Source organism: Anabas testudineus, chromosome 7 (genome assembly GCF_900324465.2).
Source record: "Anabas testudineus chromosome 7, fAnaTes1.2, whole genome shotgun sequence".
Lineage (NCBI taxonomy): Eukaryota > Metazoa > Chordata > Actinopteri > Anabantiformes > Anabantidae > Anabas > Anabas testudineus.
The window spans coordinates 9,462,682-9,489,456 of NC_046616.1; the positions used below are offsets into that span (position 1 = coordinate 9,462,682).

A 26,775-nucleotide genomic window follows, 5' to 3' on the forward strand; every position below is an offset into this window, starting at 1 on the left:
TTAGCGAACACGTCTACCCTAGCTAATGGACAGCTATCTTGGCCTATGGGGACGCGTTATGTTTGCCGTTAGCGATTCTAGCCAATCGGAAGTGTAGTTGGGCGGAGCCCCGACTGGGATCATTCTCCGGCACAGTTTCTCATTCTGCCCAGTTCGATCGGCAACGGGAGCGGAAAGAGGAAAGCAGAGAGCCCGAAGGCAGTAGCCCCCACCACCGCCGGCCCAGGTTACCATCTAGCACCGGGAAACATAGCAGAGAGCCGCCGCCGGCAGAAGCCATTACCAACCAGTAGTAACAATGAGCAGCGAGGCCGAGACACAACAACCGCCGCAGCCTGCTGCCGATGCGGAGAGCCCATCCAGCCCGGCAGCCGCAGCTTCCGCGGGGGATAAGAAGGTCATCGGTAAGACTGTTGGAAATGAGCTAGTTAGCTAACGTGGTTCGGGACACGGTAACGTTCAGGGCGATGCGCAAAGCGGCGGTTGCTAACGTTAACCAACCGATCACTGGCCCAATTAACCGTTGAACGTTAACTGCTACGTTAACGTGGCTAACAGGACCTTTCACATTTCTACCAATTTTGGATATGTCTGATGTCTTAGCGATAACGAAGTAAGTGTTATCTACACATATCAGGCTATCGACGGTATATTATCTTGGAATTTATTTTGGATTTAAGCGAAACATTACGTTGACGTTAGCCATTAAAATATGGATCATGTTCTCAGTGCTGCCATTACCCTTGTCCGCTGCTTGGCTAAAATTATATGAGGAATGCGGGTTCACGAGTAAACGAAAAGTTTCTCCTAAATGAGAACATTTGTTTTTTTAAGGGAATATACGATTGGTATGATATATAATTTTTACAATTGGAATATCCCCGGTCTCCTGGCTATCGGCCTCTTAATATCCGATATCCGCCATACAATGCCATGTTGCCGGTTGGCCGTCACATGCGTGACCGTTGAAGTTGTTTCTGTGATCGGGACCAGTGTCTGTACGGTAACGTTAGTGCCGCTCTTTAAATGTTGTCAGACAACAGTAGTTGGTGTCAAGACATTAGCGGCAACGTTGTCTTTATTTTTTATTTGGCTCCATTGACAGATAATCACATCATGGTGGAATACCACTGCTCGTTTAACCGGTTCCTGTCGTCGAAAGAAAGCTAGCTTAACGTTAGCTGCTGGCCGTCCCTTTGTTCACATGAAATACTCCGGTTCCATTATGTATTTGTCAAAGACTCGAAACACAAACGGACGTATTTTCCGAGTGTAGTCGGCAAAACGATAATGTCCTCAGTGGTTCACCAGACTATCACTGTCAACGGTTATCGAAATTTGCTCATAGACGACGGCTATCTATCATTATGGCCTAGCTACTCAACAGCGATGGTAGCTCGTTGGCTAACACGTCTATGTTAGCTTACCCAGCTAATGTTAGCTATTTACATGGCTGAAGGGGCCACCCAAAATGTCCGCCGTTCTGCCCAGTGATTAGACTCTTTCCTTTCGCTGTGTAGTTGTTTTTTTCACTTAAACAATTACGATTACGACACATTGCTACGTATTTCTACGAGATATTTGACAACAATAACTGATGTCTGATACGTTGCGGTCATTCCCGCTTGCTGGCACAAATCCAACCACATGGTTGAAGCTGTTAGCTACATGTGGCTATGCTAACAAGCCAGCTGGCCTCAGTGCTTGCTAACACATCCGGGCGCGACTCTACCACGTGTGAACGCTCAAGCACGGGAAGTGCTGCTTAAAATGGGGCAGTAGGTCTGTAGTAGTGGGGGTTAAATACTGCCAGCAACCACGGCATACTAGGTTACTACTACTGTTTTTATGTTTGCACGCCTTATGCAGACAGAAACATAAATAATGCGGGCAATAAACATTTAGGGCCACATGAGAAATATTGTCTTAACTGTCTCAGTACTTGTCTTGCATGCATTTGGCATGGGATACCCCTAAGCACCAGGATCTATAAATAAGGTGACAGTTGGCAGTTAAATATAGCCTCCACATTATCTGTGGCCTTGGTTCGTTTTTCAGCAACTGTGGTTTTGCATTCCTTTACTCTTATGTGGGACTTGAATAAATCTAATTAAGTTTTCTTGGTTGTCATTGCAGCAACAAAAGTCTTGGGTACAGTCAAATGGTTCAACGTCAGGAATGGATATGGTTTCATCAATAGGTAAGTGGATCCCACCTCCTTCCTACTGCTTAAAGAAAGACTCTAATATCATCTTTGTGTGTCAAGGGACATTCCCAATCCTATTATGGCATTGATTTGCTTACAAAGCTGACAGATGATTTGTCTGCTGTTCTCCATACTATTGTAAGGTGCTGGGCTTAATCCCCACACTTGTTGGTTCAGTTGCAGTCTGTCTGTAGATAAATTGTTGCATTCTATAGCTTGGCAACATAAGCTAACTATCTAGCTAACTATTCTTTTCTTCTTGTTTAGGAATGATACAAAAGAGGACGTTTTTGTACACCAGGTAAGTTGCAGCCACTGTTTTTTTTTTAATCATTTACATACATCACATGCATAAAAACTCACAGCTGAACTGTTCATGGTTTTAGACAGCCATCAAAAAGAACAACCCGAGGAAATACCTTCGCAGTGTTGGAGATGGAGAAACTGTGGAGTTTGATGTAGTTGAGGGAGAGAAGGTGAGCATTAGTTGGTAACTCAGTTTTGTGAGTAGGTGTTAAGATCTAATTTTAACTAGCAGCTTCTGAAAGCTAGATTCTTTTTACTGTCATTTACCTAGGTCATTGATTTAGATAATAACATTTATTTAAAAAATCCTACTGTGCACAGGGAGCAGAGGCAGCAAATGTCACCGGCCCAGGAGGCGTTGCAGTCCAGGGAAGTAAGTATGCAGCTGACAGGAACCGCTACCGGCGCTACCCCCGAAGGAGGGGCCCTCCCCGTGGTGGAGACTATCCAGAGAACTACCAGAGTGATGGAGAGGGTGAACCAGGCAGTGGAAGTCGTGACAAAAGCAGCCGAGAGGGAGGAGAGAGCGGAGCTGAAGGAGACCCGCAGCAACAGCAGCGCAGACCCGCTTATTCTGGCAGACGGCGCTATCCGCCATACTTTGTACGTAGACGCTACGGCCGTCGGCCCCCGTACACCAACGCACCACGCGGAGAGATGACTGAGGTACGCCGTCACAGGGCTACTGAAGCAGGCACCCAGCTATCCCTTAACAGAGTTGGGACCATTTATACTCAACTTTAAACACTCTCCTTTCTAACACTCACGTGGTTGTGAACAATTAATCTTGGTGTATCGGGGGTCTTCCCAATATCATGCAAAGACAAATAGGCCCCTAATTTCAGTACTACGCGATAATGGCCTTTTTTTTCGGCCTCAAAATTATGACGTGGCCAGTTCGAGACACTCGAGACTCGTGGCCAGTTCGAGACTTCATACCAAATTTTCTAAAGTTTGTCTGTTGACAGTTTGGGGGGGAGCTTTGTGTCAGTTGTTATGTGGTCTGTTTGCTTTCAGGGAGGCGAGGGTGACGAAAACCAGGGAGGTCCAGACCAGGGCAACAAACCAGTGAGGCAGAACTACTACAGAGGCTTCCGACCAAGGTTCAGACCAAGGTTTGCATGTTGGCTTCGTTGATGCAGGGCTGCAGCAATGGGAGAATAAATCATTGAGCTGGCCGAGTCCTAGCCTTGAGCCAAAAAACAAAACGTTCTTTCTTAAGAACTAATGAATGCCACCTGTACCGGTCAGAGAAATTTTCCTGCTATTGCAGCCCAACCTCAAACTGCAGCTGTGCATCCAAATTTAGCATATATATATATATATATATATTTTTTTTTTACCAGCAGTCATTTTGTGATTGTAATGCTTTCACCGGCTGATGTATTATTTTCATGACCTCTACATTTCAGTCATTGTATACTTCATGTTTGCTTACAGCTCCTTGCTTTTTGTTTGTTTACTCCAGGGGTCCTCCCCGTCCCAGACCGGTGCGGGACGGTGAGGAGGACAAGGAGAATCAGGGTGGCGAAGGTGGTCAAAGCCAGCAGCCCCGCCAGAGGCGCTACCGCCGTAACTTTAACTACCGCCGCAGACGCCAACAGACTGGTGGCAAACCCGGCCAGGAAACCAAGGAGGCCAAGACAGGAGGTGACCCATCTGCAGAGAAAACGTCCGCTCCCGAGGCCCAGCAGGGTGGGGCTGAGTAGGAAACAACCTGCCGACCGGCACCTACCATCTTTTACCATCGTCCGGGTAAGTCTGTAGTATCATGGTGGCTGATCTGGTTTGGTTTGCATCATTTCTTAGATGATGATGATGTTAGATTTAGTTGTACATTTACTGTTTATGGACAACATCAGGAGCTGATAGTAAAACAGAGTATGTTGAAAATTTAATACCTTCAAATTTAATAGTTAGCTTTCACAGTGAGGTGGCCTAGCTTGTTATAGGCACTTTTGTGGCTAAGCAATGGATGATCCAAAGGATGAGGTAATGCAAGGAATTTTGATAAAGCAAACTGTCAGGCGCCATAGAGCCCACTCTCTGTTGTCTTATTTTTAAACAAGCAGCAGCTTTGTATTTTTGAGTGGCTTTAGGATGTCTGGTGCTATGATAAATTATGCAGCATGCTATGTTACTAGACCTGAATGACTGAAGTTGTCAATTAAAAAACAGCATATCAATTGACAACAAATTTGCCATTTTTCGTTTCAGTTTTTTTGTCAACAAGAAGAAACATCAAACAAGATCTGAGCAATAAGATTTGACTTGACGATCGTCCCAAGCTTGCACCATGCATTTGACCAGATTACCACCGATTGCCTGCAGAATCTATGCAGACCTGTTTTTTTTCCATTATTTTTATGTGACAGCTACAAAGAGTTTTGGGGAAACAGCAAATGTTTTTCTAAATCTGTCCTAAGTTTTTACACCAAATGGTTTTTAAAGAAAAAATGGAATTTGATATCTGGTCAGTTTGACATTTTTAAATAACTTTTTATGTATTCAAACATTTTAACAAATGCAAGCTCAAATAAAAGTCCAGAAACCAGACACATTTTCTGTAGTGGCTTTATTTTGGTTTTCAAGTATACAGGCTCTTAACAGTGGTAAAAACCATAGAATTCTTTGTTACAGAGTACATTTTTTTATACAAAGGATTTATTTACTTATATTGTGCAGTAGATGTTATTTAATTAGGCAATGGCACGACATCAAACTGCTTAACATTCTCTGGTTTTATATCAAGTAAAAAAACAAAACAAAAAGTTACTAATTGTTTGTTTAAAAGTTCCTACTAGATCCACTTTCTCATCTTGAAATATTTTTGAAAACATAATAGCATAAGACTACAGAATAGAAATCATTTTTGAAATCAACCTGAACCTGTATCATATATATACTTGGAGTTAAAATTTAAATTCACCAACAAGAAAACGGTATTGCCGGTGAGTAAAATTTCCTGTTAGCAAATAAATCTTACTACTGAAAACAGTCATGCTTGACTGACTGCATGTATAGTTTAGTAAGTGGATAAAACACCTTAAAATACAGTAGCTCTGGTACAGTGTATGCCCATGTTAGTAAATGGCAAAATACAGTGCAACATGAAACAGACTGGCTGGGTTCAATTCAAGAACCTTGTGGTTTTTGTTGTGTACATCTTAAACAGGGGCACTAGGGCAGCATTAAAGGCCATTTTTGTTTATCCTGGTAAAAATCTTTCAGTCGTAATGCACCTGTAATTAATAGTTCTCCAATGTTCAGTATATTCACTAGTCCCACAAACAGCTGAACATCAAATATCAGGGATTTCTGTCTTTCTTCGTCCTTGCTCTGTACATCCTCATGTAATAATATGGCCATTAAAAGTCACTTAAACATTTGTCTCCTTGCGCAGACGCTTCATACGTTGCACATTGCTCTCCATTGCAGTGGGGTTGGTGATCTCTGTGGCACAGCTAGCAGGGAACCAACCTTTCTCTCCATCTCGCATTCGCTCCCCATAGCACCATGCTGGAAAAAGCAGACAGTCAGTTTCCTTGTAAACCCACATATTAAGCACAAGAATCTGGATTTGTAACCATATTACTGGTAGTGACAAACAGGGACTCACCTTCCTCTTTCTGTAGGACGATCACAAGCTCAGCCTGTTGCAGCCCCAGCTCATCTGGACCCTTTGGCATGTAGGCTTTAGTGGCCTCATACTGAGGCAGACCTGAAACAGTTTCAAATTTAACCTTTATTTAACCAGGTAGAGCCTACTGAGGTTAGTAAACATTCTTTCAAGTGATTACTGAATGAACAATTAAGGATCCTGTTGTACTGAAATCTACATCACATCACTTCTTTAAAGAGACACACCCTTTGACAATACGTTTCATAACTGATCAGATAAACACTCGGTCCTAAGACAATACCCATTACATGAACACTCACTGATGTTTTAAGATAAGCTTTTCACAGTACGATATGTGCCAAAAGGTACAAGAACAGTGCTTTAATCTGACAAATTATTTAAAATAACCAAAATACTGAACACGTTTTCATCTTATTTGGCCCGTACAATGTCACAATGGCCCACAATACCAGAGAATCTGAATGACTGCTGCACATGTGTTTTAAAGTTTGTAGTGTGTCCAAAGCACATTTGGCACATAATGGCCTACATCTGTTTCATATATTCTATAAGTGCAGGGGCAGAGATGCAGGGTGCATGATCTTTTCATTTGTTGCAAAATGTGAGTTGGTAAAATTTATGTGAAGCATTTCTGGCAGTGGTGTCAGAAGTTTTTTTTATTTTTTTTTTTTTAAATAAAAAAATGACTATAAAACATTGGAATCCATTTTCAGGGTTCATGTAGATCAAGAAAATAGCTGCAGCCTAATTGTAAATAGAAAATGAATGTGAACCATCTGTTTTCTGTGCAACACACTGCACTACTGCATTGTTGAAGGCTTTCATGATAAATGAACAATTCACACGTGAAAGGTTACAGGACTGAGTCATCTTTAGTTAATATTCCACATACACACTAGAAAATTTAGGTCACACTCAAGAGTTAACTCCCTTAGTAAATAAAGCATGCTGACTTACCATCTGTACAAGTGACAACACCTGCCTGCTTTTGTTCTGCCAGAGCTACTATCCAACGTGCCCGGTCCACTCTTGGTAAGAGAGACAAAAAAATAAAAAATAAAAAAGCACAGTTATAACTCCCAACACAGTACAGTCAATAATACATGTTATGATCCAAAAAATCTCTTTGTATGAAAGAACTAGATAGACTGAGCTTTTCTGGTTGGGAGGAAGACTGTGGCCAGTAGAGGGAGCCACACACAAAAATATCACATCTCCAATTCACACCAGGGCCTTTGAATAAATCACAACAGGTCTATCAAGAGACTGCTTTAATATTAACCATCTATATTCAGAGATAACAAGAAGGTTTCTGTATTTATGTACGAACTAGTCTGTGAAAGAAAGACAGAAAGTCAGAGCTCATATTTCTAGCTAAATGGTTCCTTTCTTACGATTAAACCTTCATATACTTAATCAAATGTTTTCCAATGTCAGTTACCACATTTGAGTTACTACTTATAGTTATTAGTTACAGTAGATGGTAGAGGACAGCAGTACCTGGACTCAGCCACCAGGGAGATTTGCTCTAATCTTCCCTCGCTGCTCCTGCCCATCAGCAGTTTGAAGGAAACGTTGGAGCTGTTCTTGCCATGTGGAGATGTTCCCCCCTCTGCATCCTCCTCAAACAACACCTCCACATTTTCCAGAGTGGCATAGTCCATCACGACAAAGCTCTCCTCACTGAATACACAAACATTTTTATTCATTTTTCAATTCCAACTGTTTCTACAGATTATGTTCACTGGACTTCGCAGTATTTACAAGATAACCTAACAGGTGAGTCAATGTCGACTTTACAACTCTCAAAATGACTTGTGTTCTGTGCAGCTCCTTCCTCCGAACTAATATTGTTTGGTTTCTCCCCGACTCAAAACAAAAAGCTGTAGTCTGTTGAGCTGACATGCTGAATGCAAGATTGAAGAATGTGAAGTATGCACGCACCACCTCATACTCTCTCCTCTCTCTGTCCCTTCCTCTCCTCTCTTCTCCTCTTGTTTCTTATGTTCCCTGCCAGCTAGCATCTGGGCCAACTTAGTGCACAAAGAAGTCACCAGGAAAACAACCACAAAGTTCATGAGTGCTTCATAAACTTGTGATTCTGAAGTTTGTCTACTCCAGATTTAATTTAAATAGGTTCCCAGCAAGATTCACATTTATTCTAAAAGGAGATTCGGTCTGTGAAAGAGCCTCTAATGTTAGTTTCACAATTCATTTTTTACAGTTAATAAAAACAGTCCTGCCTTAGTGTCATCGTGTCTAACGCAAGATTGCTCTTAAACAGGATGTTACAGGAGGCTCAGTGCATCTTAAGTGATCCAATGAGATTGTATCTTAGTGATTATTGTGATGTTCATTAGTTCAAGATATGGCTGGGTTTTAGATGCAACTGTATTAAATAATGATGATCAGAATAACTGTTTAGTCTCACAAACCTCTTCTTCCTGGTAACAATCAGTACGTCATTAAAGAGAAACAGGTAGTAGCTCCTGTTGCTGAAAGCCCTCCAGATGCTCAGCTCCTCACTGGAGATGGCCAGCTCGCCGCGCTTCTTAAGCCACCGTGATGATGATATCAGTGGAAAAGGCTGTGAGGACATAATGTTTATCACTCCTGGTTAGCAAACTGAACTAACATGGTTCATGTTGTACTGGTATTATCATCCTAAATCCTGAGTCCTACATTATGTAACTCCGTCCTGCGAGGGGGCGCAACAGAAAATAATTGAGAAGCACTGCCCTAAACCAACATTTTAGAGAAAAATCAAGTTGACTGTAATCTTCCTTGAAGGTGTTTGTGCAGAGACATACAACTGGCTCTTACTTTGATTTTACCAAAATCCATCTGTTTCTGGATGGTGTACATCTGCTCCGTCCTCTCCATCCGCCTTGCTCCATCATTGCAGCTAGTGACGAGCTGTTGAGATATTAGTCACAACTATGACAACAATGACGCAACCATAAAGAAAATATAATTGTCCACTGCCAAAAGAAACACGTGAGGGTAAACTGTCTCAGCATCTCTACCTTGCTGATGGCGTGCAGCGCCCAAACAGCAGCAAAGTACTCTGCTGTCTTGTCTGGTGTTTTCTGGCAGATTGTCTGTGTGGAGGAGAAAAAAAAAACTGTATTAAACTCTGAGAGCGTCAGTAGTTTACTATACAGCTTCCAGTATGCCAAAAATGTGTCTATGTTAGGACACCTACATATATAAGTGCCTTTTTCAACTTAACACATTCTGAAATAATCTTTATTTTATCTGTCTCTCAGTAAATAAGTATTTAAACTAACGTCCAGCAGCAGTGGCAGTCTGGTTACTCTCTGCATGGGAAGGATGAGGAAGGAGATCAAGGGGAGACCTCCACATTCACTGCTCTGTTCTATTTTCTTCAGTGTCTCCTTAAACGCAGTATTACTGGTCCTTAGAGAGATAAAGAAAGAGGAAATTTAGTACATTTTGCCATGTTACCACAGAAACTCAACACCATGTTACAGTTTGTTCAGCTCCTCACAGCAGCCTCTGCAGGGTCCTCTGCTGGAAGGTCTCATTGGAGCAGTAGACAATGTAGGGCTCAAAGTGGTGGGTAGCGTGGTTCTGAACAATATCACTGATGTCCTGGATCACTGGATTGTCATAGTGACGTCGTTCAAGGTCCTCAAAAAAACTGAAAATAGACATAGAGAGGGGGAGGTTAGTAAGAAGTGAAAGGACTGGGTTTTCCTCCCACGTATTCATTACCTGAGCAGGATCCACCCAGCTGTGTGTGGGCACAGTGTGTTCAAGCTGAACTAAACCTCTAGATTAAAAAAAATATATATCTCAATGCACAGACATATTTACTCACTGTTTTAGTAATTAAGCAATGACTTTTCAAATCAGTTTTCTAATTGAATAGGAAAGTTCGAGCCTGAACTTCTGCATGATTAATAACTTTCAGGCCCACCCCTGCAACTTGCCTTTTTAACAAAAAGAAGTAAACCAACACCTAAAGAACAGCCCAACCCAGGCAGAAACTAGGCACATTCACACACAGATACTATCAGATAGGGCTCACAGCAGCTTCTGAGACACCTTCTGGTTTCTCGTTTCACAGATCCTGATTTACTTGCACAACAACAAGCCGGAAGAAGGATGCGTCTTCTCTTGCTGTTACAACTGAATCTATTTTCATTCAAAATAAAGTAGCCAACAATCCACAGAGCAACACTGCTCATCTCAGGAATATTATCATCTCAGTGCCTGGGAATAATTAGAGAAGCCAGGCAGACAAACCGGTTTGGCCAGCATGTTTGAACATGTTAGGAGCCTAAAGATATGCTAAGGTCAAATACTCTGCCCGAAACTTTAAATCAATCTGTTCTCGCCTGAAACTTAGTGGAATACTACTACGGTAACAGTTCACTGCCCTGATTCCCACACTCAAGGCAGTAAATCTCCCCACTACTAGTAGCCAACAACCCAGTTTTCCATCATCCTTTCACACACAGAGATACACAGCAGACTACTGTGCCCACCGTTTGCTGACTTGGTGGATGACAGAGATGTTGGAGAAGAGGTGATGGTGCTCTGTTGTCGTCAAAGTCTTCTTCAGAGCGTCGCTGTTCTTGAAGTGATTCACCAGTATGCCCAGACTGTGCAGGTATGAATGCTCTGATGTGATGATCTCAAAAATAGCCTGTCAAAGGAAAACACATCTAGTAAGTGTGTGTGTGGAAGAACCGTTCACATCTGCAAGATACACTTTCAATTCAGCTTTAACCTTCGAAAAGGGATAACTCCCCCTGAGACATTTTGGCGTAACACGTTTTATTTATACGAATAAGTCCAGAAGTGGAAAAGACAGAATTGGTAGAGGCTGATTTACAGCAATGTTTGTCACTTCTACATTCTTTAAGGGGGAAGTTGCTGAGATAGGATTAAAGGGCATCAGCTGAACTTAATTAAGACCACTACTACCTGAAATTACAGAGCAATGATGTTTCAGACTAAAACGTCATAATTTAAAAAAATGAGTTCAGCTACAGAGTGGAACATTTTTGCTGTTCAAATATTCTTGATAGTACAAGAAGATAATTCAAAACTTTATCCAATTACTTTTATGGCATAGAAGCTCCTGTGGGCAGCTTCAAATATGGAGCACACTGTTTAAGCACTAAACCTGGACCCAAGAGGTTCCTAAAGACGCAAAGGAGCGATACAAGCACATGTGCAGGGTGTGGCTTTATTCTGCGACTGTAGTGCACACAAGGTGGAACTTTGGTATTGACACAATATCTACTGTTAAAAAGCTTGTGAAGACACATTACAAAAGGCTAAATCCACCCCAGCTCTTATTTTGTATTTGGCTAGCCTGTTTTACCAGCATTCCCTTAACCTGCTTTAACTACTTCGGCTTCTTTTCAGTGAATCCCTTGATTTCCTAGAAAGTCTTTGGCTTGTTGCCAAACAATGGTGTGAGGTAAGTATGTGGAAGAGAGACAGTGAACAAAAACAAACAGGATATAATCAAAATCTGAACACTCTCACAAAGCAGAAAATATTAATTCTTCATAACATATTTTAATGTTATCTAATTCTTTCTAATGTTTCAAGCCTGTTTAGGACAAGTTGGCATCCATGTCTTTTGTATGATGCAAAATGGTGAGTGTAGAAAGATTCTTTGTAATTTTGTTCAGATGTTTTATAACTGGAAAAGTTTTTGCCCCTCAGCTGGATAAGAGCCGTTTTCCCATGCAATGTCAAATTCCTCCTAGGATATTAATGCAGACATACTTGGAAATGCATGTGATGCACACCTGAGTGCACAAACAGCAGAAGGCATTCATATTTACCTCTTGTCTCTTTCTCTCTTGGGGAGAGATTGATTGCAGGATATCTGTGTCCTTCACCTGCATTATTGATACAAAAACAAAATGTTAAGCTTTTGCATTTTGCTGTATTGCAAATAAAAATATGTTGTGAATGTTTCTCAGTGTCACATATGTTCAGTGGATGTTCTCAGTGAAAAGGTGTGAGCTTTTCTATCATACAAAATTAAACAGCGTCATAAACACACTAGCTGTCACTGTTCTTTGTCAAAGGCAGTCATGACTGAAATGAATCTATATACATATGCACTTATTTAATTATTACCTTTACGTCATATGTCAGTGTTGTTAGAGATTTACCTGTGGTAGTTGGCTCCAGGTGAGCTGTGCTGGTCGGTAGCTTTGTACCACGATGCCCTGATCCTCTCCAGGAGGCTCCACCACCACAAAGTCCTCCACCATCTCATCCTGGTTGGTGGAGTGTAGACCTCTCTCTCGGATCTCCTGGTAAAGGCGCGGTGTAGCTGAGGATTGTATCGATTAACATCTCTTCAATGTTACCAGTCTCAATGTGAATGCACGTTGTATTTTCTCATTACTCTTAATGAAAATATCTGTTTTAAAACTTAAATATGTCTCTCAATCATCAGCCTGTGAAAAAAAAAAAAAGCTAAACGTCATTGTTATTTCCCAGCTATTTGTAGCCATGTTGGCAAATTTAGAAAAGTGGACAGAGTGACACACTGGGGAACATACCGTCTTTGAAGGATCCACGGTTCTGGTTCCTCTTTTTCATGAAAGTTCGCTAGAGAGAAGAGAACAGCGCAGCTTTTTATTTTAATCTCTTTTTTTCTCATGGTTTCATATTCTCTCATCAGGACTATCTCTTTCTTTTCAATCCTGTTGGACGTTTTAATTATAGTCTGGTACAAACCCTAGTATAACTGGAAACGGTTGTGGAAACATGCTGTCAATCTTATAACTTAAGGAGCCCCCCCCCCCAGCTCTATTGACTACAGACTGTGTTGTTGGCTGTGACCTATGAGACTGCTGAAAGGACTGTATCAGCTATTTTTATCTAAAGAATGTGCTGCCAGTAGAATCCAACATACATCTTTCATTTTCTTTTTTTAAATCAATTTTATGTCCAACATCTTTAAATAAATAAATTTAATTCAAATGACTGTCATACGACTGCTACTGACACTCCTCTATTATAATAGTTGATAAAAACAAACTGATCTGTTTTTACAGTCTGATAACTGCCTATCAAAGTCTGAGTTTATGGTAAATAGACAGAGTATGATGCCCTTTGACCACCAGCCAAATGTACCTTGTGTCCAGGACTGCGTGCTGGACGCAAAGTGGCTGCTTTGGACTCTCTGACAGGTTCCAGTGTAGCTTCAGCCCCTTGCTTCACCATGGCGTCTATGTCCAGGCTGGTCACAGCTGCTCTGTATGACATGTTCCTGCGGTTTCTCCTCAAAGCGCAGCCATCCCCATCACTGTCATAATCCTCCCACGACACATCTTGCTTCTGGGTTGACTGATTGCTTCGGGTCCCAGTTCTGGAGTTCTCCAGTCCTACTGGGAACGTCACCACGGTGGTGTGGTGGCGGTTTTTAGGCCGGCTGCTCGTGGCTAAATTCTTGGGGATGAGCTGTTGGCTGCCAACCTTCCGTGCTGCAAAACTCTGGGTGCTCAAAACCACTTTCTGAGGCACCACAAGCCTGTCCATTTCAACTTCCTGGGGTCTTGATTTTTCAGACGGAGGAGTGGGTGGTCTTTGTGACTGACAGCATTCATCCTCCGGCTCAGAGATATGCAGTTCTGTGGAGAAACAGCTCTCCAGGATTAGAGGGGCCTGGTCACTCATGCCGCCTGACTGGGTGTGGGACATGATGTCGTCCTGCTGCAACCTTTGCCTCGTCCCCTGAGCTCTTCAGAACTTACAACATTGGAGGAGTCTGACAAGGAAGAAGAAATATAGTAAGTACAAACTAGCACCTTAAATAGACACAAGAGGAGGCGTAAGCAGGTGTAATGTAAAGTAATTCTTTTTGCAGGACCCTCGCATATAAAGAAGGACCTACAGTGGAGTTTCCAGATGTCCTATACCACTAAACTGTGATCTAATTACTCACTGACATTCACCCATTTAGTCTGACAGAGCAGTCAGTTGTGCCAGTCCTCAAACTCATATCAAGGAACTCAACCCGTGACTCACCACTCACTCCTACTTCTACCCTGCTCTTACCCACACAAAAACAGATGGAGATCCACTGCAACTGAAACTAAACCACAAGAAGACGAAGAAGTCCCATTTTACTGCTGATCGCTGCTCCTAACCTGAGCAGTGCAGAGCAGTCAGGTACAAACACACAAACATACAGGTCTATTATAAACTTGTCATTATTGTGACAGTTTGAATTCATTCATAACAAACTTTAAATGAAATGGAAAGTTAATACACACACTCAATGCTGTGTTCAAATGCATAATGTGCTTTTTTTTTCCTGTTCACTCTTTAGTCTGAGTTCCGAACAACTTTGCTGCTTGAAAGACGGATTAGGGTGGAAAAAAAAAAAAACATGTCTGCCTGAGTTTCTCATGGTTCATAACAGCGAGGTGACACACGCACTTCAGAAAACACTGCGGGTGTAAACAAATGACCAGCTGTCTTACCTGCGTGAGGCGACCTAACAAAACACAGCTCCCTAATTAGATGATATCCCAGGTAAGTCCGGCGGCTCTGCTTCTGTCCAGCGCGGTGTAAAGTGCAGCTTGAGCAGCAGCTGAAGTCTTCGTCTCCGCTCTGTCACATATTTCTCACTCACTTCCTCGTCGGTTCTCAGGCGCCCATTAAGCTGCGCTGCCTACGTCACTCCAGGTGTGCGTCAATCACGGGGAGGCGCAGGTAAAACAGCTCCCAGCTGGCAGAGAAACTGCTTCTTTTTTGGCTCTGGTAGCTGTTTCTGTGAGACTCGATCCATTTTTAAACAAACAGACGACAATTAAACATATACGGTTTGAATTGTACCCGTATAATATACGGATACGTGTGATGAGATAAAAAAAAAAATCCTCTATTTACTAAACTATTAGCTTTTTAATCTAATTTCTACTGGTTTTAGGTTTCTAATTCTCATGCTTGTTTATTTGTTGACAGCCTGTGTCCATATTAGCAGCCACACGGACCAATTTAGCGTCCTCTGGCGACCACCTGGAGACATTACACGAGGATGTGGTAAATTATCTAATTAACTCCATATTAGTGGAAATTACCAACCAGTAAAAAATGTGAGACATGTCTGCAACGCGTTAATTTATTAATTTATTTACATGTAATCATGTTTAAATGTATTATCTATTTTTCTTTTATTTGTCTTTTCGGGGTTGTAGTTAATGTAGTCAGTCATTTCAAACCACATTCTGATATTCAGCTACACTGCTGTGTAGCTCACATGTTCTGACACTGGAGCTTTAAAATCCACCATGATGACAACAACAACGATTATAATGATAGACACATGTGAATCAACCTCATCAAAAAGCATTTATTCAGGAGCTTTTCATTGTTATACTAGTCTAGCATATTTAACTGTAGGCCAACATAAATGATCTGTTAGAGGTAGCACAATCACACTCTGAACAAAGTTGATTATGGGTTTATTTCCTTAATTTTTAATAATCAGAAAATATAGTATACATGATTTAGCCAACATTCTATTCAACCAAGGCTGAGACATGTAACAACGCAACATGGAAATATGAAATGACACAATTCTGAGAGGGTAACTATATACACAGACTATATATATATATATATATATATATATATATATATATATATATATATATATATATATATATATATATATATATATATATATAAATGAAATGGCAATGATGTTTACATCATTTTCAGTTTCAGCTTCGTATGGCATCTGATGAAAGTGAATTAGAATATTTTCAAATAATTCCCCAACCAGGACCATGTCTTCCATGATAATGTGTAAGCTAATCACCTAAAAAATACACACATCCAACATATCTGCAGTAAACAGGGAATAATCCAGTTCTACCCAAAATATTTAACACCGTTTTTTAACATTTCAGCCCCAAACTGATGTGTGGCCAGTGTGTGAAATGAAAAGAGTTATTTAGACCAGAGGAGTTCTGACTAGGGTAGGCAGTCTAATAATCAAATGGGCATTTGTCCGAGTTGTATAATTTAAAATGATTAATCAGAAATAAGAGTTATCTATCCTGTATGATGAAGACACTACTACAATACAGGTCTTTTTGGGTTATCGGGTATTTGATCAAAGATGTCAGGTCTACACACTTCAGGCTAGAGGCTGCTGCAAATGACTGAAACACAACAGGCATCATCTAAGGAACCGTACAGTTTTAATGTTACAGCTGTTTCTGGCAGACAGAGAGCACACTGCACTCTGTAAGCTGATCTGCTCATCAAACATTTATTCTTCAGTTTAGTGGGACAAAGGCTGAGGGAGGACACAGTAAAAACAGTTTCTGTTCTCTAGTTTTCCAACATTCAGTGTGTGCAGATGAGATGTCTGGTGTCAGACACTGTATTTTTCAATAGAACCCTAGCAGGAGTGTGTCTCTGTTTTGCTTGTTTGTTTTTCTTTAAAAAGGGACCTGGGTCATACACACAACATTTCACATTCATGATCACAATAGCTTAACTTTTAAGAAAGTTGTTTTCAGAAACAGTTGATCTGATTTGCACAGCTACATAATCTATATATAAGCAGTGTTAGGATTACAGTTCTGGCAGTGCTTCTATGAGCTTCATACAAAAATCTCATGACTAACCACACAACATGATAACGATGTGATACTGTCTACATACAAAATGCATTAGCTGTTTCAGGATGTTATAAGCCTTTGCTGTGTATGTCCATGCTGTTTTTAGATGAAAAACTTGTAGCTACTTCTCCGTTCATTATAAAGTAAGTGGTGAGTGTGGCTAACAAAGGGAAAATATGAATGTAATAAAATGCTTTTTCCCCATGGCAAAAAACTATCCCCCTTTTAATCTATCACCAGCCTCTTAAATCTTCTGTATGAAACGGGTTCTATCGATTTGCAAAAAAGTAAACACATATATTCTACGGATAATCTTAATTTAGTTAAGGAGTCATGCATGTATAGCAAAAGTCCTAAGGAGAAGACTCAGTGCATGTCACAACTGCAGCTAAAAGGTCAAGAGCTTCTGTCCATGAGACTTTCAGTGTGAGGTGGAAGGTCTCATTGCTGTGTTTCACCTAAGCCAAGCCTTAAAACCCATGTGGACAACAGCAACCACAGCACGGTCCTGTGGTTCTGGAGGCCGAACAGTGAGACGAGGTTTAGAGGGGACAAGCGCTTTCCTGCTGCCCACTGTATAGTGCAGGGTGAAGGATCAGGGAGTGCAAAGTGTTCAGTGAAGCCTCTGGTGTGGGTATGTGAGGGTGGGGACTGCTGAAGGGCAGAAAATGAGGAGACAGCCTAGTTCACTGTTTGGCGATATCCCCTTTCTTCAGGATGATCTGTCGTTGCCAGGGGGCCAGCTTGGTCTCGTCGTAGCCTAGGGTCCGTAGTCTCTCCAGCTCTGTCTTCTCCTCCATCTCCTTGGCCTGTTTGGCCTCCTCCTCTGCTTTTCTAGATGCATCAATGGAAAAAAAGGAAAAAAGGGTCAAAACAAAATAAAAGTTTAAAATTGTACAGGACACTTACATAAAGTTTTCTTTTAAGGAAACTGGTCAGTAGGCCTTTTAATAAATAATCATCAAACCTCGTACTAACCCACTTTATATAATTCTAACTACAAATAAAGACAAAGAACTTGATATAGATACAGTCACACTTTAGTTGGATTTTTTAAGATGCATGTGAGAGTTAATTTTTGTCTTTTGTTCAAAGATATGAGGAGACTGACTCTGAAATTCAAAACAATGGGTTACACTGTTGCGTCTACATCTGTGATTTGCACATTTCCTTCCTTAATTGCAAACCCATTCCAACAAAGGGTGGAAACGCAAATTGAACTTGTTCCACCACTTCAGGTAAATAAAATATGAGGAAAACCAGAAGTGGCACAAGGCGAACACAGATGTTAGACTAACAACAGTAACCAAACGCTTTAATTCAATTTAATTCGTTTGTCAGCCAGTGCTGCTCCATACAATAAAATGAGAAAAATGAATTCATATTCAGTCACTCGTTTCAACTATAATGAACTCTAAAGTTGCAACAAGAGGTTTTGGAAAGATTTTTGTTTCCCTTTGTGTTACTGCACAAAACTCACAGGTGACATCACTAATACTTTACCGCGACTTGTGTCAGTTTGTGACATTGGCATGCATCCATTGATAGACAATGCTAGTTAGCTTATATTTGAGAGAAAACTCTCAGATAAAACACTGAGTACTGATAACTGAAATGTTAACTTATATCAGTATATTTTGGTGTGAGAGAAATGTCAACCTCATTCCTCAGTAGGGTTAGGGTTAGTTAATGAGAAGGAGAGGGCACCTCCTATTGGTGACAGCTGGCTGTCCAACAACCAAACCACAGCTTCCTCTATGCTTTTTTAATATGTTTGCCTTCATTTTACCACAGACCAAAATGTAGTTTATAATCCAGTATTTAGATAATTAATGCTTATGGATAAGGTAACTACTTATTAACCTGTTTTTATTAACTGCCCCAGGGTTTGAACACTAGATGGAAACCTTAATCTGATTCAGTCTGTAGTCAAATTACATAATTTAATTTAACATCTTCTCTAAACACCTTAATGTTATATAAACATTTTAATGTATAAAAAGATTTTTCTTACCTTTTTTGTTCCCTGTCACATCAGGAGGACATAAATGTGAAAAGAAAAGCGTAAATATCTTCAACAGCAACAAGTTAAATCAACTAAGACGTTGTTAAGTTTGCCAGTGGCATTATTTAAGGGAATATTACATAAAAAATATGAGGGGGGAATAGTTTAACTATTATAATGCTATTCAAAAGTGACATATTTCCAATCAGATCAATCAAACATTTAATACAACATGGTAAAAACAGATTAAAACATTGACATGAGAACAAATTTCTCTTTTCTTTCAGATAAATGTTAAAAACAATGAGCCTCCAACATTCTGTCCAAACTTTCTGTTTAAAACTGGTGTTGGATTTGTTGAGTCCAGTATCAGAAATACAAAGAATGCAACAACAGGATTCATCTGCCACTGAGATGGACACATGCAGGCACACTGAATCATTCCTATTCTGGCTCAGGATATAATAAATATGATACAAGATTAGATGTAAATCAGACGTGTGGAGCAACACAGCTTCGTTACTCACCTCTCTTCATCCATTTTCTTCTTCATCATATCTCTCCTCCAGGCTGGCATCGATGCCAGGCGTGCTGCCTCCTCTTCAGCCTGTAGAGGGACAGAGGTGCCAGGGAAGATGAGGATCAGATAAGGGCCCATTCAGTTTGTAAAGGATTGTAACAATAGTCCTCCTATCTTACTTTACAAGACCAAATCTCTTAGTGAAAAGGTTCTTCTATGTTCAGTACATGAACAGTATTGGCCTTAATTGCATTGGCTCTACCCTTATATTGTAAGAAATATTGTAAGCTATATTCATTCTTTATTGTTGCAGTGGATCATCATGAACATGAACATCAATCATTTTAAAGATGTAAAAGTCATTAACAACTCATTGTTATTTTGAATGCTCAATATCAATTTCTGTTTCAGTGTTTTTAGGAGTTGAGGGGATTCTCAGAGTTTTACTGGGCAAAGTTACCCTAATAAAACTGCTTACTGAAGTTAACTTGAATTTCTAGGTGATTGTAATACTTAAAAAAAAACTGGTTGTGTCAAAAGTGAAACCACAGTTAAATCAGACACAAATATGTTTCATGCTTATGGTGTAAAATAAGAGCTCTCTTTATATTGGAGAGAGAAGGTAAGGACCTACATACAGCTAAAAACTAACATATACACAACCTTTGTGGAAGACTAGACACTGGCTATAGCTGATGTACAACAGCAAATACAGATCACAATAGATGCTCTTCTCCTCTTTAAAGCAAAATAAAGCCTTTTCAATGGACAGGACACTGTTTTACAGGATGCTTTCTCAGACAGTGCACACATACGGTAACTGGATCCTTTTTAGTTGCAGGGTGTAATTGGAGGTGAAGCAGGTGCAGAGAAAGAGGGCAGCCATCTTGGATTTCTCTTCTTTGCCTGACAAGATACATTACCCTTTGCATTCCTCTTGCATTTACAACATGAATCCAGGTAAGATTATCTACACAGTTAATTTTTAAAGAGTCCCCTGGGAATTAAAGAGCATGAAAAAAAAATTGAAGGAATTATTTGCTACTACTTACTAGGGAAATTATTGTTAATGCTTTCGTAAAAGAGGAGAGAGCCATAGGTTTTTTAAATTTGTTGCATTGAAATGGCTTACACCATGGTGCACGAAAATGGTTTTATTGAGCTTTGTCACATCCCCTGTACACAGCTTGTTAGGATGATACACAGTCAAGCTAACGGGTACAGCCACAAGCAACGTGAATCATGAATACATGTGGCCACAACCTAAATGCATCAATATTTAATCAGTGTGTAAACCTTTAATCTTAGCAATGTCACTCTTGTGCACTGCTCATCTAACTCTTGTTATGTCACTCACACAAATACCTCAGTACCAAAGCCCTCAATCCAGGCAACTGTCTAGAAGAAGGAAATAGAGCAGGTGTCTCATTTATGTAGCCATATTACTACTGAACATGTTAGAAGAGTAGCAAGCAAAAGCGATGCCCAGTACCTACAGATTTAGCCTGTGTTGTGTCTCAGGCAACATTGCTCCGCACCTGAAGGAATTACTTGAACAAGTCAGCAGACACAGAGTTGGAGCAGCGGTTAGGAGTCAAACAAAGAGCCGCACTATAAATAACAGAAGGTGCAAAGGCCGTTCTCAAAAAGTGATGACATGCATAATTTGATGTTGACACTGTTATTCATTGAAAAAAATAACAAACTTAGTCCTAATTTGATACATGAAATATCTGGTTGGTGTATATATATAATATCCATTGCATAAAAAGCTGCAAAAAACAAACAAACAAAAAAACATTGGTGGGACCCAGCATGTTTGGCATGGACCTGGTAAAAAAAACCCATGTGGACAACAGTCCACAAGTTCTTCTTGTGTTATTAAATGTTACTGTACTCAGTTTTGTGGTGTTAGTGTGTTAGTATACAGATGCCTTTTATGTTTATGAGCTGACTGTATACGTTTTGAGCTGTGAGTCAAGATTCACTCTAACCTCCTTTTAGCTCCTTTAAACCACAGATAGCATGACAGCGGGTGGTGCTAAGAGGGTTACTTGTAGGTAATCTTGATGCTGCAGAAGACACACTATGAGAGTAGTGTGGTTCTTCATAGCTATAAGTGTCACGGTAGAGGATTAGACATTCAAGAGCTCAGTGACTGACAGTGGCTCTTTCACTGGTACGGCAGGGTGATTATTCAGGTTCTGATTGTAATGGATAGCCATCAACAGTCAGTGTAGTATTGTGTAGGAAAGAAGTACTGAAGTCTGAAATCACAAGTGTCATTAACTTTATTTGTAACAGCAGTGTGTAAATCAAATAAGACAAATTTGAGCAAATCTTTCAAATTATAAAAGGACAAGGGAATAGATTAGCAACAAAATCCTAATTTGATGTAGAATTTAGATGACAGCTTTGTCAGGTTGATGCTTTATTTGCTGAGAGCAACAGTTTCTCCAGGCCTTGTATTTACCATTCCTGCTCATAAGGTATACTGAAAGGCACACGTACAGTATAAACAAAACATGACAACAAACGCCACCTGTAGGTAACCATCTTGCAAACCTGCTAAAGCCTTAGTTTTGTTACCTTTGAGTTTAAGCAACAACGAGCCATTTCCCTCAAACTGGTTATTAGGAATGAAAAGTCCTGTTTTATTAATTGTCACTGTTTATTTCTACTTTTATTTCTATTAATTGTGTAACCAACCAATCTTTAGAGTTCAACTACAAAGTAAATCCCTTACCTCAATGCAATCTAAAGTATTCAATTTGAACCAAATGCTTTACCAGTCATTGCCCTTCCTTACAAACACGATCTGGACACACACGAAGTACGACTTTAATAGCAAATATTTTCCTTTAAATTTTCCAGAAGCAGTGTACCATGGCAAACAGTCATACTAGATTAAAAAAGCTCTTGGTCTGACACAATGCAAAATTAAAGGGTTGTAGTAAATTTGTGTTTTTTGTCATCACATGCCTTCTTTTCATCCACTTAAGCAAATGGTAAACTCAGTACAACTAAGTGGATGCTATTTTCTTTGCTTCAGTTAAGTCCCTCATGTGACATGGCCCGAACACTAACACACAAGATTAGTTTCCTCTCTCAGCATACTCCACTGTGCAGATCAGTTTCCCTTGTCTTCCACTTTTATGTATTTACTCTCTGGTTTTACAGGTGAACTAAACCCTTACTCCACAGTTAGATATCAAAAAGCTCAGCTTCCTTTTCTTTCCAAAAAGCAAAGCTTCGGTCAATGTATCTGATGATTTCTTCATTGCTAAACTCTTTTAACTCATAGATCACTTTAATTGAGTCTTCATTAGGTGCATCTCTGGGTGGAGGTTTATCGATATTAGATTCCTCTACAAATTGAACAGTAACAGATCGGACATTGTTCACTGGTTCTGGTTCAGAGTTTTCTGTTGTGTTCTGTGGTGTCTCGTCTTTTGCTGTCGCATCAGGTTGTTGTAGAGGTTCAGTTGCCAAGCTCAACATATGATCCTGCTCTGAACTTTTCCCATTGGAAGCCACAGCCTCATCTGATGCCATCTGCTCACTGTCTCCTCTTACATCCTCTTGGGCATTGTCCTCCACCAAGCCCTTTAGTATACACTGGGTATCATTGGAGGCCCCATCCTGGGCTGCAGCAGATGAGGATGATGGAGAAAGATCTGATTGTGAGTCTGGAGAGGGGGGATGTGGTGATGTTGCAGGTGGAGTCGACTGTGAATTTGGAAGTGGTGGTGCAGGATGTGTAGGTGGTGGAGGTGGAGGATGAGTAGGTGGGGGAGGAAGAGATTCCTGCAGTGGCATAATGGACACATCAGGAGACATGGAACATAAGGAAGCTGTCATCACTCCTGCCCCATCCTCCAATTCTCCAAAATACTTAAGCTTTATGTCTTCAAAACCATCTGCCCAGTCTCGTTTCCCTCTCTCAATTTCCTCCATGACCTCCTTATGAAACTGCCTTATGACCTCCCATTTGTGGCTACCGAGACGGTCAAACATCTCATAGCACAAGAGGTGGCGGAATTTACGCTCACTGCGTGACATGTTCATTTCCAGCAACTGGAAGTATCCAAGCATGAAAAGGTCAAGTGTTAAATTTTCATAGCTCACAGGAGACCCATTGATATGTGGCAAGAAGTGCTCTGGCCAGTAGATCATCTGGGCACGACTCAGCCTGCGTATCTGACGTGTGGGCACTTGACTCATGATTGTCCTCCAGTGGCCAATCAGATTCCCTACTACTTGCTTTGACTTCATGAAAAGGAAGAGTTTGTCATCTTCATTTTGCATCTCCTCACCGATCTGTGCACTAAACTGGTTGTAGTCCTCCCAGCCCACGTCTAAATGAGTTCCTTTCCTGGTAGTGTATTTAGTCCGGTAAGATTCAGAGATGGTATACTTCCGCCAATGTTCAAGAAACAGGAAGACAATTCTCTCTTTCCTCATTTCAATGCATTCCTGGACGTAGCTTACATCTGTCTGCACCTCTAAGCTTCTTGTTAGTTGATCATTATTTAAAATAGGGTCGGCAGAAAGAACCTGGTTAAAAAGTTCAATGTTTGTTGGAGCCATTATCTCAGGGGATGCATATGTCTTAGGAGCATGAGATGCAATGATAAGTGGTTCTTCAACAAGTGGTAACAATGATTCCTCCACTGACTGTGAATCTCCTTGGGTATTGGACTCAAGGGCTATGATGGATGAACAAGAGACATCACACTCACAAATAGTCTCTGGAGTGTAACTAGATTCACTTATCACAGGGAGTGACCTCTTGCGTTTGTATAACTTGTTTGTTTTGTTTTCCGCAGGCTGTGACTCGTTCTGAATTTCATAATTGGCCTTGAGGTTCTTCACTGAAACGCCACACTGCTTTATCTCTTTCTCCACATCCTCTCTTGTTGAGAAGGACTGAGAACGTCCTATAACTCCAGTGCTAGCTGACGCCGCTGTTTCAGACTGACCTGTGTTCACACCCTTTGCCTCTTCTTGAGGATATTTGGGACATATAAGGTCCAGGATGTCTATCTCCTTACCACCTAGGGTGGCAAGAAGAATGGCCATACTTTTCAAAAGAGTAGAAATCTTGCTGCACCAGCCTGGAAGATCTTCAGCTTTGCCATGTACCTGCTTTGGATTGACTGAGAAGTGACCTTGATTAAGGGCAGCAGAAACTGGTAGGAGCTGATGAAGCTCACGCTCAAGTTCTTCAAGCTCCTTTTCAACTTCTGAGACCTTGTGCATGACCTGCAGGTTCTCAATTTGCTTCTCAATACGGTTCAGGTCATTCTCTGTCATCAGTTCTCCAAATGGGCCCAATATGGCATTGTGGACATGGGAGTAGTGCCATTCCTGAGGCTGGTAGTGGCCACTAGCCGCAAACTAAATCAGAGGCCGAAGGAGACCAAAAGACAAGAAAAACATGGGAGGGATCCTTCAGCTTGAAGTTTCTGGTGTGAACACACGCTTCAGTGCAAATCCATCCTGACACACAGGTTTTACATGGATTTAGTGGTGCAATGGCACAGCCTCATTACAAGCACTAAACTTTCTACTTTTCTTTTGAGTCAAAGAGAAAAGTGAAAGCATTTTCTTCTTTTAATTGAATGTCAAACTGTATTAATTATTCTCATATTGTTTTTAGACACTGCAGATGTTTGACATCGATATTTGCTCATATTCTCTCCCCTGTTTTTATGAGTCAGTTTTTTATGTTCTGTCATTTAAAGGGTAATGACACAAACACTAATATTTCAGCTTTTAATGCCACCTAGCCATTGAAATTTTCATCTCACTGCTGTTCTGTATGCAACCCAAATATGATGTAACACTGCACTGTAGTGCAGTGTTACATCACTGTTTGGTCCTGGCACCAGTGCAACAGACAGACACACTTCAGTCCACACCCAAGAGGCATAGAAAACCACACTGGGTGTGGTTAAAGGTGCAACATAGTTGAAACTGTCAACCCAGAGAGTTAAAAACCTGATGTAAAGTTAATTAGTTAAACTATTTGACAGATATGCCATACTGCATCACTATGTGAACATTTTAATTGGCAGGTTTAAAGAGTTAAGTACTATACAAACGTAGTTAGTATTATTATTATTTTTTTAATGTTTCTGTTATTATTACTGTAGTGTGAATGGGCCCAGCATCACACCACTGAATCTGCATGTAACAACTTGAGCTGCAAAACTCCATCAAACACCAGCCCACACTGTGAGCCTGTTCATCAAGTGTGCTCATGCTGTGATGGGTATTGTAGCAAAGTATTCTGTTCACTGCACTGCAAAAGTTTTTTAGTAACTTTTTGTTAGCAAACACCATACATATGAAAAACATGCAGAAAGATGCCTAAAGAAACAAATCATTTGACAATAATCAATAAACAGAGGACTGCCAGCATCATTACAGGACATTGGAGAGAATTTATCTGTTGGATCATAAGTATAAGATTGCATTCCTTGATGGCAATAAATTATTAATTTGCCAAATTTGATCGATGGCATTGAGTTCTTCTTGCATTACACAGGACACATGTTCAGGTGGCCACAATATAAATTACTAATTAATACCTTGTCTAAATACACATAATATTACCTCACACTGACTAGTGACTATTCAGCTTTATGATCAAATTTAAAAAACAAGGCTGGTTAATAAAAGTTTATTATACTGATGGAAACCCTCATAAATAAAGTTGCCCATTGCATTCATTCTGATGTTAAGCACAGAGGTATACTCGACTCGAAAGGTGCTAACGTTTCTAACTGTGGCTAATTTGACAGCACACCCCTGAATCGACTGGCAATTCAAAGAGAGAAAGTGAAAGATATGTCATGCATGAATACAATAAACATACATACGCTCAGTGTTCCTAATCATAAAAACCCACACTCAAACCCAAGCACTAGCTATCCATTTTGTGTTAATCATGTGACACTTCAGCCGTGAATCACCTGGAGAGCATTTTAAAGACACAGGAACACAAACTGGATAGCTAAGACATGACAAAATGTCTAAATTGGTATAAAATATCTGCCCTACCTTGCGCTTGTGCTCTTCCTCTTCCTGCATCTTCACCTGCAGCTTTCGCACCATCACCTGTCTTTTCCATTCAGGGATTGCTTTTCCCTGTTCATCATGAGTGGGCACTAGTGCCTCCACATCTGAAAGGCTAGTCTTCCGCCCCGACTCAGCTCCTCCTGTGCCACCACCACCGGTCCCATTGATCACAGAGTTGGACGAGAGTTGCTCATAGCTTGTGGAAGTCGACATGGACCTGGCAGATCCAGAACCAGTGGGACTGGGGCTGGGACTCGGGGTGGAGGGTGGGGAGGTGACAGATATATTGGATGGTGGAGGGGATGGTGACTTGGCTGATGGGCTAGGTGTGCGGGTCTCTGGTGGAGATGTGGTACTTCCCTG

At 40.7% G+C, this 26,775-nt stretch overlaps 4 protein-coding genes across 8 annotated transcripts in view; 1 reads left to right on the forward strand and 3 right to left on the reverse strand.

The window, feature by feature from the left end:
* The first annotated feature begins 136 nt into the window (after positions 1-136).
* Positions 137-5,068, forward strand: ybx1 (Y box binding protein 1). 4 transcript variants are annotated; one of them, XM_026367712.1, is made up of 8 exons: positions 137-404; positions 2,137-2,200; positions 2,474-2,507; positions 2,593-2,682; positions 2,834-3,178; positions 3,530-3,627; positions 3,981-4,267; positions 4,730-5,068. In XM_026367712.1, exons 1-7 carry the CDS (start codon positions 299-301, stop codon positions 4,219-4,221), a joined length of 978 nt encoding a protein of 325 aa, XP_026223497.1. In that variant the 5' UTR covers positions 137-298; the 3' UTR covers positions 4,222-4,267; positions 4,730-5,068. The 4 variants fall into 4 exon arrangements, with proteins under 4 accessions (XP_026223497.1, XP_026223498.1, XP_026223499.1 ...); XM_026367713.1 differs by having other exon boundaries at positions 3,530-3,615; XM_026367714.1 differs by having other exon boundaries at positions 2,834-3,115.
* Positions 4,932-14,825, reverse strand: arhgef16 (Rho guanine nucleotide exchange factor (GEF) 16). The gene is made up of 15 exons (XM_026367711.1): positions 14,648-14,825; positions 13,296-13,929; positions 12,719-12,767; positions 12,323-12,486; positions 11,987-12,043; positions 10,670-10,830; positions 9,667-9,819; positions 9,446-9,575; positions 9,182-9,256; positions 8,979-9,071; positions 8,591-8,742; positions 7,656-7,838; positions 7,113-7,183; positions 6,132-6,233; positions 4,932-6,031 (listed from the first exon to the last, which is right to left on the reverse strand). Exons 2-15 carry the CDS (start codon positions 13,860-13,862, stop codon positions 5,892-5,894), a joined length of 2,097 nt encoding a protein of 698 aa, XP_026223496.1. The 5' UTR covers positions 13,863-13,929; positions 14,648-14,825; the 3' UTR covers positions 4,932-5,891.
* A 1,533-nt stretch (positions 14,826-16,358) lies between these two features.
* espn (espin) overlaps positions 16,359-26,775 on the reverse strand; it is a 32,683-nt gene continuing 22,266 nt past the window's right edge. Inside the window, exons 11-14 of one of the 2 annotated variants that reach the window (XM_026368658.1) lie at positions 26,395-26,772; positions 19,334-19,413; positions 18,816-18,827; positions 16,359-17,635 (exon numbers count right to left, since the gene is read on the reverse strand). In XM_026368658.1, the coding sequence (XP_026224443.1) occupies positions 17,488-17,635; positions 18,816-18,827; positions 19,334-19,413; positions 26,395-26,772 (618 nt within the window). In that variant the 3' untranslated portion in view covers positions 16,359-17,487. Of the gene's footprint in view, positions 17,636-18,815; positions 18,837-19,333; positions 19,414-26,394; positions 26,773-26,775 lie in introns of both variants that reach the window. The other variant, XM_026368656.1, reaches the window with a different exon arrangement.
* LOC113167794 (espin-like protein) lies at positions 19,425-25,879 on the reverse strand. Its single transcript, XM_026368659.1, has one exon. It carries the CDS (start codon positions 24,640-24,642, stop codon positions 22,531-22,533), a length of 2,112 nt encoding a protein of 703 aa, XP_026224444.1. The 5' UTR covers positions 24,643-25,879; the 3' UTR covers positions 19,425-22,530.

Bases quoted from the DNA above. Each gene is read 5' to 3' on its own strand.
- ybx1 (XM_026367712.1), top strand. From the start codon at position 299: ATGAGCAGCGAGGCCGAGACACAACAACCGCCGCAGCCTGCTGCCGAT. The intron at 405-2,136 runs GTAAGACTGTTG...TTGTCATTGCAG, and splicing joins GGGGGATAAGAAGGTCATCG to CAACAAAAGTCTTGGGTACA. The intron at 2,201-2,473 runs GTAAGTGGATCC...CTTCTTGTTTAG, and splicing joins GGATATGGTTTCATCAATAG to GAATGATACAAAAGAGGACG.
- arhgef16 (XM_026367711.1), bottom strand. From the start codon at position 13,862: ATGTCCCACACCCAGTCAGGCGGCATGAGTGACCAGGCCCCTCTAATC. The intron at 12,768-13,295 runs GTACATTTGGCT...TCTTCTCTCTAG, and splicing joins CACGCAGTCCTGGACACAAG to CGAACTTTCATGAAAAAGAG. The intron at 6,234-7,112 runs GTAAGTCAGCAT...AAACTGTTTCAG, and splicing joins TGTTGTCACTTGTACAGATG to GTCTGCCTCAGTATGAGGCC.
- LOC113167794 (XM_026368659.1), bottom strand. From the start codon at position 24,642: ATGACAGAGAATGACCTGAACCGTATTGAGAAGCAAATTGAGAACCTG.